Source organism: Clinocottus analis, unplaced genomic scaffold (genome assembly GCF_023055335.1).
Source record: "Clinocottus analis isolate CAN_PGR_092001 unplaced genomic scaffold, fCliAna1.0.p SCAF_24, whole genome shotgun sequence".
In the NCBI taxonomy this organism is placed as follows: Eukaryota; Metazoa; Chordata; class Actinopteri; order Perciformes; family Cottidae; genus Clinocottus; species Clinocottus analis.
Genome location: NW_027175976.1, coordinates 8,461,558 through 8,475,126, shown reverse-complemented (window position 1 = coordinate 8,475,126; position 13,569 = coordinate 8,461,558). Strand labels below are relative to the sequence as shown.

General features: G+C 49.1%; 1 protein-coding gene across 2 annotated transcripts in view; it reads left to right on the top strand.

The window, feature by feature from the left end:
* The first annotated feature begins 4,088 nt into the window (after window positions 1-4,088).
* The window catches only part of LOC137794209 (nck-associated protein 5-like), a 92,491-nt gene continuing 83,010 nt past the window's right edge, over window positions 4,089-13,569 (top strand). The window contains exon 1 of one of the 2 annotated variants that reach the window (XM_068590897.1): window positions 4,089-4,172. In XM_068590897.1, the coding sequence (XP_068446998.1) occupies window positions 4,095-4,172 (78 nt within the window). In that variant the 5' untranslated portion in view covers window positions 4,089-4,094. Of the gene's footprint in view, window positions 4,173-4,405; window positions 4,414-13,569 lie in introns of those variants that run through there. The other variant, XM_068590898.1, reaches the window with a different exon arrangement.

Sequence of the window (13,569 nt, the reverse complement as noted above, 5' to 3'; positions counted from 1 at the left end):
TCCAAACTCCAAGTAATGAGATTTGGCAGTCCCCCGTTAATACCTAGCCTGTGTTTTTATTGGGGCAATTATCTAATATTTTATGGTTCTCGGCGTCACGTGGGGAGAAGTTAAACGCCTCTTTCATTTTTTTGACCCGACACTTTGGCGAGAAGGAGAGTAATTTGCTCAAAATGACGTCAGAAATCTAGTTTGCTGGCGGAGATTTGAGAGTTAGTACAGGTGAGTGAAGCAAGGCCATTTTGCTTTAAACTCAAGACTTGATTTGACTTTGCAAAATAAAACAAAGCACGTAGAACTTGACTTTGACTTCAACACCAATGACTCAAAATGTAGGACTCTGGACTTGAGAGGTACCTCAAGGGAAGCTTGAAAAAAAGCATTTGGGTCGGTTCCAAACTGATCGGTGAGGCTTTTACTTTGTAGAGAGGAGGGCAGAGAGTTTATGCTCAGGGCTTTTGTGTCGCCTCTTATAATTGGGCGTCCACACTCTCTCTCGTCCAATGAGGCCGTCCTTTGTGCCCTTTTTTTTAAAGAGGCAAATTAAGGACTTTCATCAAAGTTGACCACCGTGACCGCGTGCAGTCTGAGTCACATGCGTTGTTCTCCAAACATTAGCGCTTCGCCCCGCTCCCTCTGTTCGCCCTGTGGTTTCCCTTCACAAGACGGCAGTGCCAGGAACACAGAGGCCCTTTGAGAGGCCCGAGGTCCGGGTCCAGGAGGGAACAGTCCCCTCTATCAGCTCGTCTTATCTCCACACAGCATCGAACACTTTGCACCAGTCGGTTTGCCCTCAGATTTACTTAAAACAAGAGAGTCACACAGTTCAGCGTTAATCTTTCAGCTCAATTAAGAAGATAGAAAGTTAAACACATGCTGGGTTAGAAAGAAGGCTTTGATGATGTTTTCCAGAAAAAGATCAAATAAGATCAGATGTCCTGATTCGCCCTGAAGAAGCTCTGCATTTGCTTTTTTCTTGTGACTGTAATTCATCGTTCAACAATGCATGAAGGTAGTTTTTAGTTTGTAAAACAACGTTTTTTGGGGTGAAGTCAAACATACGATGGAGCAGTGGTTTCCCTACACAGGTGAGGAGGAACAGCTGGTCAGTCCAATGAACCAACACTTTGTTCAATTCAGCCGCAGATAACAAAAAAAACGCAGTTCATGTAAATGTTGCCTTTTGTAAATGTTGGTGATGGAAATGAACAAACCTTGAAAACTGTGTTTCAGCAGGTAATGAAACCCTGAAAACCTGATCTGAAAACGCCACAGTTTTGGGTTTGAACGCGGCAAGAGGGCCGCTGACAGGATTGGACGCGCAGATTAAGACCCCAGTGAAGGCAGATAGAGGAGGATGAGGAGGAGGATGAGGAGGAGGGGCTGCATCTGTCAGCAGCACCGCGAGGCCCGCCTCCTCACCTCGCAGCTGGGGCGGGACGGACCCCGTCGTTGGCCTCCCGGCAGCTCGGGTGTGGGTGTGAGGGGCAGAAGGTGGTGCGGCGGTGCGTCCTGTCTATTCTCCGGGCACAGTGGCCGCCCTGTGATCACATCCTCCTCATCAGGCCCGGAGCCAAGAAAAAAACCCCTCAGCTGGGGTCTGAGAGAGCTCTTTCACGCTTGGTTTTCTAAAAAACCCACGGCGAAAAGAAAAAAAACGTTGGGGAAACCAAGATTGTTGGTTTTAAAAGCGGCGAAACGCAATTTAAGGATCACATGACTGCGTGTGTGTTGAAGGTGTCGCTTGCGCAAACCACAGATAATCATCCCCCAATGTTCCAGTTCATCTCAGGTCTACGCTGCGGTTGTTGGGTTGGTGGTCTGGGAAGCGTCCACAAACATCCCAGAATCCCTCTCTCCCTCTCAGTCCAGGGAAATATTTACATGTTTCCGCATTAGCTCAGACCGCTGCCTAAATACATACAGAAACCACTTTCAAACTAACATTTGATGTATGGCCCCCACCAAGGTGCTCGGGGGCCTCCCTTGTTTTGTTTGGCTGTGGGCCGATTGATGATGTTTGTTTGTGTGCAGACGTTGCCGGCTGCGGATGCCGGCGCGCATGTGTTGACGCGAAAAAACCAAGCGCTTCCCCCTTTCTCCGGCGCGCCTGGCGTCTGTTTGCGAGTCGGCATCGTCACCACGAGCCCCGCCCCGAGGCCTCGGAGGAGGCGAAATAGATGCCCTGCAGGGGAGTTATCGCCTCCCCGGCCGGTCGGGCCTGCATGGCGAGTTCCTTACCAGGTGTTCCCGAGGAGGAGCGGCGCTTCCTGGCACCTGGTGACCTCTTTGTTTTTAAAGGGTTGGAGGTTAGAGCTAAAAGGGTCGGGGGGCGGGGGAGGGGAGGGAGGTTATTTTTTGCTCAGCGCATTCTTAAAGACATTGACGCAACTGCTGTGGAATTTCAGCTGCTTTGTAATTAGCTAAATGGTTTCTAACTTGACGAATGATGTGAATTATTTTGTCATTCCTTCCAAACCACAATAATTCCCTTTAATTTGTTACATTCTGTTTGTGTTATTTCACCATTAATCTCATCGTGGGCTTTGATGAATGGACCGTCTCACAACTAGTCAGTCATTCAGACGTGGATTCAATCCCGAATCATTATGTGGGCATTAGTGTCACGATGCCTTCTGTCTGACAAATGAAGCGTCCATGCATCTACACACACAATATTAAAATCTCCTTGCATCGACACGGTTGCTAGAAATGCGTAGATTTGTCAATTTCCATTACACAATGGTTTACACTGGTTTAATCCAACCATTCAAAACCAGGAGTGAAAGCACCTTTTGCTTGCACAATAGATTCTTAGTCATTTTTCTTCTGAAGAGAAGTTCTCATGGGGCTTTTGCTGGAAAACAGTTAGTCACAGACAGGAATGCATTCAGGGCAGGGCGTCGATTTTACACCTGCGTTCGAAGCGTCTCCGTCTGATGTCATACATTCCTCGCCCTGCCGACTGACGAGTCAGTAATCAGCCGTCGGAGCGAGAACGCCACCTGTCACTCTGCTCCCTCCATGATAGCGCCGGCGCAACACACGGCTCACGTCGGGTCCGGCGAGAGCAAGAACGTTCACATCCGGCGTCTGCAGACGCATCGAGCTGTCAGACCGAAGAGGCTCGTAGGAGGATGTCGAGTCTCCGAAGCCTCGTGTCCTGTCAGGGAGACGCTCGGGAGACATTTTCTTCTTCTCCGTCGTGACTTCCTGGGGAAAGAAATGGAAGATGAAGTGTTTTAGTAGTTTCATCCCCCCACTGACTCACATGTCTTCCCAGTGAAAAGTGCGTTGACCAGTACAAAGTAGTTGGATCGGGACCCTCTCTCCTCCCGCCAGAGCTCACAAGTCATACAACATAATTGATGTCAAACCGAGGCGCTGCGGTCACAGGGAGACAGGGGGAAACACTCCTGAGGCAAAAGTCAAGGAGCCCTTTCATTGGCTGCTTGACACTGCTGTCACTCAGCCATGAACACACACACACGCACACACACGTCTCTTTTTTCTTTGCCAAGTCTGTCTTTACATTACCTTAGATCTCCCCGAGTGGCGGCGGCGGCATAAGTAAAGTCAGTGTTCAGAGGCCACGTCATGGCGGAGTGTGAGTTTTGGACGGGAGCTGCAGTCTCATGAGGAGGAGACACTGAATGAAACTCCTCTCTTGACTCGCGTTAAAGTTTTATGTCTTTACACGCGTTTCGCAAATACCAGCCGGTCGCGGCTTCACGCACAAACGCATGAAAAGTTGGCACGCTCTCCCCCGGGCGAGCTCACCGCAACCCGGTCCTGCCCAGGTGATTTGATCCGAGCTGACTCGAATGGTTAAATATTGACAAGAGCCGATGTGGCCTTTGCGGGAGGAGAGAGACGAGGATTCAGACGAGGCTTTTTTCCCTGCCAAGGCTGCCTGCTGCATCATCATTCTAACACACACACACACACACACACACACACACACACACACTGCCGATTGCAAACGCACACATCCGCACAGTGGCAGGCAGCAGCTGAGACTCGGCGAGGCAGTTAGGGCAGAGGAGGCGAGCGAAGCGGAAGAGGAGGAAAAAGGGGAGCAAAGCGGACGCGGGATGAGTCAGTTCGCCGACCACGGCGTCGTGTCGGTCTGCGGGAGGATCCGGAACGTTCCCCTGCTGGAGCTGCTGGCGGTGAGTCTCGGTTTCGATCCGTACGCTTCCCCCCCCCCACCCGTCCCTCCGGTTCCCCCCTCTCCATCCCTCGCAGCCCTCCATCCGTGGAGGAGGTATCTGGGGCAGGAGGCAGGCTGTCTGGAGCTGGAAGTAGGTCTGACTGGGTGATAATCAGGCTGGAATCCTGCCCTCCGGTCCGCCCGAACCCACAAGCACCTCCAGCGCTATCGCCCCAGACCGGAGACAGGAACTGCCCAGGGTGAGAGGTGGAGGCCGGGGGCGGGGGCGGGGGAGGGGGAGAGAAAGTGAATTTTCCTCAGGAAGCAAGTGAAGTACATTCATATTTGCTGCGTGCGTGCAGTATTTTACCTTTTTTGTGTTTTTTTTTGTCATGCGTTTTGTGCTGGAAATGCATTTTTTTGAGAAATGTCAAAGCAGAAAAAGACAACCAAAAAGACGCTGGTTGCACATCCTGACACGTGAGGATTTACTGCTTTGTTTCTCTGTAACTTGAATATATTTCAGTTTTTGACATTTTGTGCATTTCACAGACTAATTGACTTGAATTTAGAGGAAAAGTCATCACTATTTGGTGCCCAAATCTTTTCCTTGTGGACTGACAAGTGCGGTGTCTGTTTGTGTGTGTCCGTGTGAAGGCACGTAGGACTGTGTAGCGATCCCTCCGTGTTGCATATGTAGGTCACGAGCTGACAAGCTGCACGGCCACTAATTACACGGCAGAATCCAGCTTGTTTCACGTCGTTTTTACTTAACCGACGTCTCCAGACGGACTGAATCGGGGGACCTGCCCGCCTCCTGCTCGTGTGCTGCCGGATGGATTGTGACGTTTGACAGTTTATCACCAGGTTGCTTAATGAGCGGCGTTGTACGTGTGTGTGTGTGTGTGTGTGTGTGTGTGTGTGTGTGTGTGTGTGTGTGTGTGTGTGTGTGTGTTTGTGTGTACTGGGGGGAGAAACCGGGATTTGAATGTGTTGCAACAGCCAGATCTAAAAATATCACCTCTGGTTTGATGATGCTTATGAGTGTTTTGATTCTTTCTTCTCTTTTTTCTTTGTTTTCACACATTTTCCGCATAAATGATCTTGTATCCTATGAGCTCTTTCGTCTTATTGGATTGTGATTGGAAAGTGATTTGCGTTCGACTGGAAATGAAATGGATTATTTTCGGGGAATCTGTGTTTTCTCTTCTCTTTTCGTTTTCTCTCCTGTCCTCCAACTCTCCGACCTTCTTTCGCTCTTCCCTGCACTTCTTCTGAATTATTGAGCCAGAGGTGTTTTGTGGGAACCCCGGGGTTCTTCGCCTCGGCGACCGCACGGACACAATTATGCAGACAAATGTCTCGGCCGAGCTCCGAGGCTCCATATATCCTTTATCTAATTACATTAACAGGAGCTGGATAGTGACTAATGGCTCGTGGAGGAGGGAGAGAGAGAGGAGGAGAGAGAGAGGAGGAGATAGAGAGGGAGAGACAGACAGAGAGAGAGAGAGAGAGAGAGAGAGAGAGAGGGAGAGAAAGAAAGAGAGAGGGAGAGAAGGAGGAGGGGATGAGGGGCTGGAGAGTCCCGGGATGCATGATTGCATTTTTCCATCTTATTTCACTCTCTCGCTTCTCCTCGTGCCCAGATTGCTCCCTGTGCTGCGTTTAGAAAATCCCCCCCCAACAACGCACACACGCACACACACACACACACACACACACACACACGCACAGACACACACACACACTATGACCCACTGAGCCTTTTTCCAGCCTGAAAGACTTCTATGTCGAATAAAAGAATACTTGCAGAATGATTTCTTTCTCTCTCATCGTGCCGTGGATGTTGGCATCGCGGCCGATGTTCTGCGGCGTCCGTCATCCTTCTGTGATGTTTGTCTGCACTCAAAGCCTGAAACTAAACACAGCTTTTGTCAGGGACCGCAAGAGACTCCCTGCTGATAACATTTGCTTTGATGAAGAGTTGAATGAGAGTGTTTTGTGCGTCGAGGCCACGAGTGAATGCCGACTTTCTGCCGTGCGAACCACCTATAAGATAAAAAAAAGTCCAGAGGTGCTTTTTCTTTATCGTCCTCGGCCGGCCGAGCCTGCGCCGCCAAAATAAAAGGCTTTTCAACCTGCCTGTGGCAACAGTGGAACAGAGGAGGGAGCGCACCACTCCTCCTGACTTAGTCACCCGCTTTAGTCATCGCAAAGCAAATCTCTTTTTAGGAGGGTGTTTGTCATGCTGCGACCCATTAGCTAATAACTACGTAATCCACAGCACACTGTTTGGTTTTAGATTGATTAACTTCTTTCAGGGCAGCGACCGCTTTGAATCCATTTTTATCTTCCACTTGCAGAGTCTTGCCCCAGAGAGCTCATGTTTCACATCTTTTACACTTTTTTGTCAAAGTGATTTTGTGGTAATGGTGCTGTTCAGTCGGCCCCTCCCACTTCTCGAATGCCTGCTCACCGTGTGCTAGCAAGGCAAAAGAAAAAAAGTTAAAGGATATATTCACTTTTTTTTCATGCTGTTCTCAAAGCAAAAGGTACTTTGAAGATTTTGGTCGCTCCAATCGTTCCTTCTCAGCTCTTTCAGGCACTTTAATGCACGTCTTTGTTCCAAAATCAAAGGAAATCAATCGGTTGGTGGGGGTGAATATATTCTGCATGTTATCTCTCAATGAACTCAATCTGCACTCTACCTAGCAGGCTAAGTGATTCATAATTAACCATGAAAAGCCATTTGCAGGAAATGAAATTATTTTGAACCCAATTAGCGTATACTTAAATGATAACGGCAGAATCAAAGCTGATCAGTACGCACATTTTCATGCGTTTTTCTAAAAATAGAGCGAACCGTGGAGTTATGTTTCAAAGGAAACGAAAAGGCAATTTATTATTCAGACCAAAACTAATTGAAATATATCAAACACTGTATACCTATATCCACCAGGCCTCTTACGAGAGCCAATCTGCAACTCCCAACCTGCAGAAATATGCACCAATCCACCTCTCGAACCCTTTTCCTTTAGTTCACTGAGTCTCCATCACTCACACTGCGGGAACAAAAAAAAGGAACAAAGAAGACACCGCAGTCGTGTTTCGGAGGGAAAAGGAATGAAGAACGATTACTAACGAGCTCACGCGCTACACCTCACGTGTAATGAAACGACAGCACACCTGGCAGCGATGACGCAAAATGATGATGATTCATAAGCGTCTCAAATGTCAAGCGTCTGTTGGAGAGAATAAACGAATGAGTGACATTTTTTTTTTGTATGTCTGTGCCGCTCGGCCACTTTGCGCCGCACAAAGAGAGCGAGCTGCTCGCGGCTGCAACACGTGAGCGCTAATTAAAGACGCCGGCGAGACGATTCCTGGGAAACAAAATAAGGCTTTTCCTTGGAGTCCGTTTGATCGACGCCTCTCCGTGCACGCCGCTCCTCTTCTGGTCTAAACCAAGCCTGCGTCTCCTTTTTTACCAGTGCAGCAGCACAGTGATGTCGTTTTTTTTAGGGTCTTTTAAGTGTCACTGGTCAGAGAACAAAGCAGGTGTCAGGAGTTTCCTGTTCTGCCCTCACAGCGCTGCATCAGGCCTGCAGGAGCTCAGCAGTCTGCTGGCTCACATTACTTTATGCTAATATCCCCCAGCTGCAACCTGCACCACCCTCCTGCTTCCCTGCCTTGCTTTCACTGGCTCTGTCTCACACACACACACGCACACACACACACGCAAAACACACTGGCACAAGCCCCCGGGACAGTCATGGGAGGGCCATGAAAAGCAAGCCGAGATGATTAATTAACTCTGCCCTGGTTTTGATCGCGCCTTATTGGCCTTCGACAGTGGAGATTGGGCTCCAGAGCTTTGCATGGATTATCTTCCCGGCATCCCAAAAACCGACACACAAACACCCCAAAAATATATCCAGGTCATGTTGTTATACTCGTGCCGTACGGTGAATGCGGCAACATCGGTTTCAGGTTGCGTTGCTCGGCAGAGAGCAACAGAAAAACAAGACCCGTTCACTCATCCGGGGAGGCTTGTGATTAATTGCGGGATCGGGATTTAAATGAGGTGAATGATCCGGTTTCCCGTATTGCTCAATATTCATCGCGTGTTTATGTGACAGGTGGATAATGTGCCCAAGCGCTGTTGCCCAATTACGCTCCCAGAGCAGTTTGGGTGGCGTCGGACCCGTAAAATGTAAAGCGAGAGTCCATTAATCCTGCTCGAGGCAGCTGCCAACGCACTGCTGTACCGCAAAAACTACACGCACAAAAAATTGGATTTGATGACATGTTTGGTGTTTTTTGCCAAAGTTAATAGTTTAAACTGTGCCTGAAACTCAAATGCGTCGACCCCCATGTGTTCATACCTAGACGTGCATCTGTGTGTGTGTGTGTGTGTGTTTGTGTGCGTCTGCTTGCGCGTGCATTTGCGTCAACTCAAACACAGTATCAGCGCTTGTTTGTGTGAGCGAATATAAATCCTCAACATGTGCTTCCATGTGGTCACCTCACATGGCCGCAGTGTGCGTGTGTGCACATGTGCATGTGTGTGTCTCTTTGTGTGTCATAGTGAACACCAGGTGCTGCAGCTGGTCGCGGCCCGGCCCTGACCGAGCGTCCTCTGGTCCCCTGTGCTCTTTCTATTGATGACAGCCTCTGAGTCCAGACAGCGCTGTAGCTTTAAAGGGCCCGTCAGCTCCCCGCAGCAGCGCTGGACTCAACACAATAGCGCTCCTGTATATTGTCTATACACGAGGGAAAAGCCTGCAGCACAGCTGTCTCTCATTGTCGTCTATTTTTTGTTTTAAACTCTGTTTGCTGTCCCTTCTGCTTCTCTCTGGCCTGTTCTCTCTCACACTGTGCACACATTTGGGAGTCATCATCTCCCCTCCGAACAAAAGATCACCTGCCTGTGTGTGATGTGTCACCGGGTGGGAGCCCCGAGGGGGAAAACCCCCCCAGGCCGGAGTCACATTGAGCTGTCGGAGAGTTATTGTTTTATTTTTATTGGATGTGCAGTGTGATATTCGGTGGGCAGAGTTCACGTGGAGCCTTCTGCTCCGTGGTGAGAAAATGGGTTTAATTCCCTGTGACATGTTTAAAAAAAAAAAACATCCAGCGGTTATTTTCATACTCGGCCATATCCCCACAATATCTCGCTCGTATGCAAACGCATGCAACGGCACGAGATCTGCCTGGCCTTCTGAAAGCTGCTGCAGTGTGTTGCATTATAATAAGGTGTTGTCTGCAGGGAACTTGATCTCCTCCGACGTGGCTAATGCGCTCTGTCAGAAGCGTTTGCGGCTCACGCTAGCCTCCAAAAAAAAAAGGCGGCGAGGAGGAGCGAGGAGAGGGAACTGGGAGTTGAGTCGACTCCAGCTCACCGCATCCGCCTGCCGGCTCCGCTTACACCAACCGCCTCGCAGTCGGGGGAGGCAGTGACCTTCATGCCGCTCGCACTGTTTTGAGGAGTCGGGTGCTCGTAGGTGACCGCGTTGATCTTTTCCTGCCGACCCTGCTAACACGCGGCGCTTTCCTCATCTGGCTGCAGGTTAGAAATCAAGCCAGCAATTTGCAGTTCCCACACGGCATTCACATGCGTTATCGCAAGGGCTTCGGAGCGTCCGTCCACACATTATCTCAAATGTCAAGCATCCACAGGAGGTGCAGAGCGCGGCCATCACGATACCATTAGAGGGGAGTTCATGCAAAGAGGTTTGGAAAGAAGATTGGGCATTTCCGCAGATCCAATTACGCGCCGAAAAATGTCCTTTTGGGGTCGGCGTCAACAGGATTTCGGAGAAATTTTGCAGACATCTCTCGTAGTTTAGGTGACATAATGCCCATTTAGTTTGCTTTGCATTCCCAGCCTTCATTAGCACTCATTCATTCTTTGAGATGCAGCCGTTCGGATGCTCGGCTGTCATAAAACGCCCGGCTGTTCAGTACAAAAAGATCCATGAGCCGGATCAATATCATCTGCGTGTAGTAACATTTGTCCGTGTGAGTCATCCGGCTGGCTGGAGCCATTCACATTATTGAGTCTCAGTCACTTTCTGAAGAGATAATATGATCTGCATGCCTTTCATGAGTCCATAACTCAACTTTATGGTGATGTGCTCGTGGCGCTCGATCGTTTTTTATCCGGGCTTCTCTCTCAGACACCAGAGGAGTGATTGTGGTTTTATGAGGCGTACTGAGCCTCAGGTGAGGCGGACTGAATGAGGGATGCGTTGCCCGGCGCCGCTTGACCCTCAGGGCTGATTGTCTGAAGTGTCAGTGGTCAACGATTGTCTTTGTGTGTGGTCACGCTGGTCAACGAGGGGGCTATTGTGGGAGCCCGCGGCTATCGAGCCTCGAGCTAACATCCATCTGGCACAACAGCTGGAGGAGCCGGAGACTTCCACAGGAAATTATGCGGAGCAAACATGATTCCTATGATTATTTAATTGCTTTCATTTCTTTGGGGTTGTCGTCAATTTGCAGGAAATGGGTCAGAAGAGCGAACAGCCCCGAACAAAGCGGTCCCCATAATTACTCTTTGTGAAATATTGCAGCGCAAACCCAGCCCCTGCAGTTCATTCACATAATATCAAGCTTTATTTTGGAAACATTTCCTGGTTGGAGTCAAGTCCAACCAGCTGAATTAGTGCATTATTAAGCCCTTCTCCCCTGACCCACTTCCTCTACTGCGTGGCAGGAGTCCTGCATGTGTACACTGGGCCCATGGAAAGCATCTGAATGGTGTCAGGATAGGTTTCACTGTAAATGGACCTCTTATGTGCAGAAAGTATTGAGAGGATGCTGGAATGAGGCGACGGTGAAAGCTCTTCATTTTCCATTCAGACGGACTGAGTCGCTCCCTTTCAGGCCAACAAAGTGATCGGGTATCAGGTGCGGACCGGCAACACAAAGATGCAGAAAACTGAAATTTGTTCCCTTATGAAAGCATGTTGAAAGAGACAACCATTGTGTCTGAAGTCGTATGCTCAGTCCCTCCGGAAACACATGCATCTTTGCTCAAACCTCACTGACAAAAACTGAGATTTGTCATATATTTTATTTGCTCATTTTGTGGGTGAAATATTCCTTGAATCTGTTGATCATTTGTCCATAAAGGGGAACAATCCAGACGGCTCTAGCGCGTCCCGTACAATGCCAGCCGTCACACGGGACACGTGCGCCGCGGCGGCCTGCATGCTGGAGGTGACGCTTTCCGGGGCGAGCTATTGTAGCCCCTCGAAATGAAGCCGCTGGCTCACTTCAATCGGCCGGTTCGGAGGGCCCCCGGGTCGAGAAATGGCTTCCAGAGGGTTCAGAGAATGCCAGAGCGCCGGCTAAAAAGGGGGCCTGCCCCAGATAAAGAGGGTTAGCTGAGTAAACAAGTAATAATGATGGAACACTGTTGTTATTGTAAGAGCAAATAGCTGGCCTAAGCAGAGGAAATTCGGGTCCTTTTTCCCACAGTAGTGTAATTATCACATTCTGATCCTAAAATATCACAAACGTCTCAGGATATGAAATCCACAAAGCAACATTTCTATGCAAACAAATAACTGAGTTGAGGCTCCTGTTTGGACGCTCGGTTATGATAACGATGGAAATTTAGATAGACCTTTGACACGCTGTTTCATGTTTTTTTTTTTCGAGGGGGTCGGTGCCCTCGAGAGTTCTTTACACAGAGAAATCCAATATGTTTCAATCCCGTGACAAGCGAGTATTCACGTCCACTGATGTCACTCCGTTGGAGAGGCTTAAACAGAAACTCATGTCAAATTCTTCCCCGGCTCCCATCTGGAAGAAATAAAACAAATATGGCTGCTAAAAATAAGACTCCACTTGAGATGATAACAAGGATTTAGTACCATTAACTGTGTAAATACAGTGTGCGGTCGGCCCCAGATTCATATTAAAATTCCTTCCCAACCTGGATGAGCTCTGACTGTAAAAAGCCGCCTGAAATAGGCTCCGATAATGCCTTTCAGAAGTCGATGATGGCCGGGTTTAAATATTTTATGCCGTTGAGTTATTGGACTCTCCGATCACTTGGCGGCGAGAGGTCTTTGTACGCATTAACCCAGGAAGTAGACACGGCCAAAAGTCGGGCGCAGGTGATTTTGTTCGAACCAGAAAATCGCTGCCCCGACGTTGGAACTGAAATATAAGAACAAAATAACTTCCACTGTGCTCTGCGGTCCGTCTGCCACACGGGAGGGAGCCTGTTTCACAAAGTGAAGAACTGGTACGGGGCGGTTTCCCGCTGACAGTAAAACATCACGTCGTGTTCAGGTCGTATGCCGTGTGGTTCAGCTGCAACTCTAAAGCTGCATTATGTGTTCACCCAAATGAAAGCTTGAACGACCACGTGTCGTTCCACAGATGGATATCTTTCTGGCTACAACTGATAATATCAGTTTCGACCGGCCTTTTTCAGTACCTGTGACCCTCAATCGTTCACTGTGTTTCTACCAAAGGCGCAGCAATTTAGGGCAATTCAAGATGGAAGCTCCAGTGAACATGCACAAAAGAAGGCATTGTCAGACATGTATTATTTAACGGGGCTAGTTCACTAAGGGCATTCTTATTTACAGCAGTGCCTCGGGGTGTGTGTGTGTGTGTGGACCTAGATTCACACCATCAGAGCTACTGCAGTGTGTAATGGAGGCTACTGGGCCTCCCCATTGACTTAGTCACATGTTCAGCCCTTCAGAATCAAACAGGCAGCGTTTTGGCCACAAGCCTGTTTCGTGAACCCAGTGCATTGCCACCCAAATAATTCATGAGGTCAAAAGTCACCACTGCCCCATCTTCTCATTGCTATTCCTCCACGCTAGAGAAACGAATCACCTTCTCTGAGTCTGAGACTCTCCGCCGCTGTCAGATCAGATAGGGAATGTGGATCTGATAAGCATGAGTGGCACAGGTGGGGATTTTTTTTTTCGGGAGGGGGGATGACAGCCTCACGCAAGCAAACCTGATGTCACATTAGCATTTTCCCCCCGGTTGTGGTTGCTTGCATGCCTGGAGGCGCTATCTCAAAAGTAGAAAATCACAAGCTGACATTAATGCTTTTCTCGAGCAGGAATGCAACGCTTTGCCTTCGACATCTGCCCGACACCTGGTTCGGCAGACTCGGGCGCGCACACGGGGCCGCCCGTCAATAAATCAGCCTCCGGGTTAAACGGCGGAGAAGCTGCGATAAAGCCGATAAAGGCCTGGAGCTAAAATGCGCGTGAAATGTCAGGGAATCTGACGGGTAAACGTCTCGGCGAAACACAAGCGCTCGGAAAGTCAGGAGATTGCCGCTGAACGGACTTAGTTGTGCTGGCGTGTTTCATCCCACCTCCCGGCTGAACTTCAGCCGAGCAAATTATTTTTTATTTCTCTCGATGCCATCA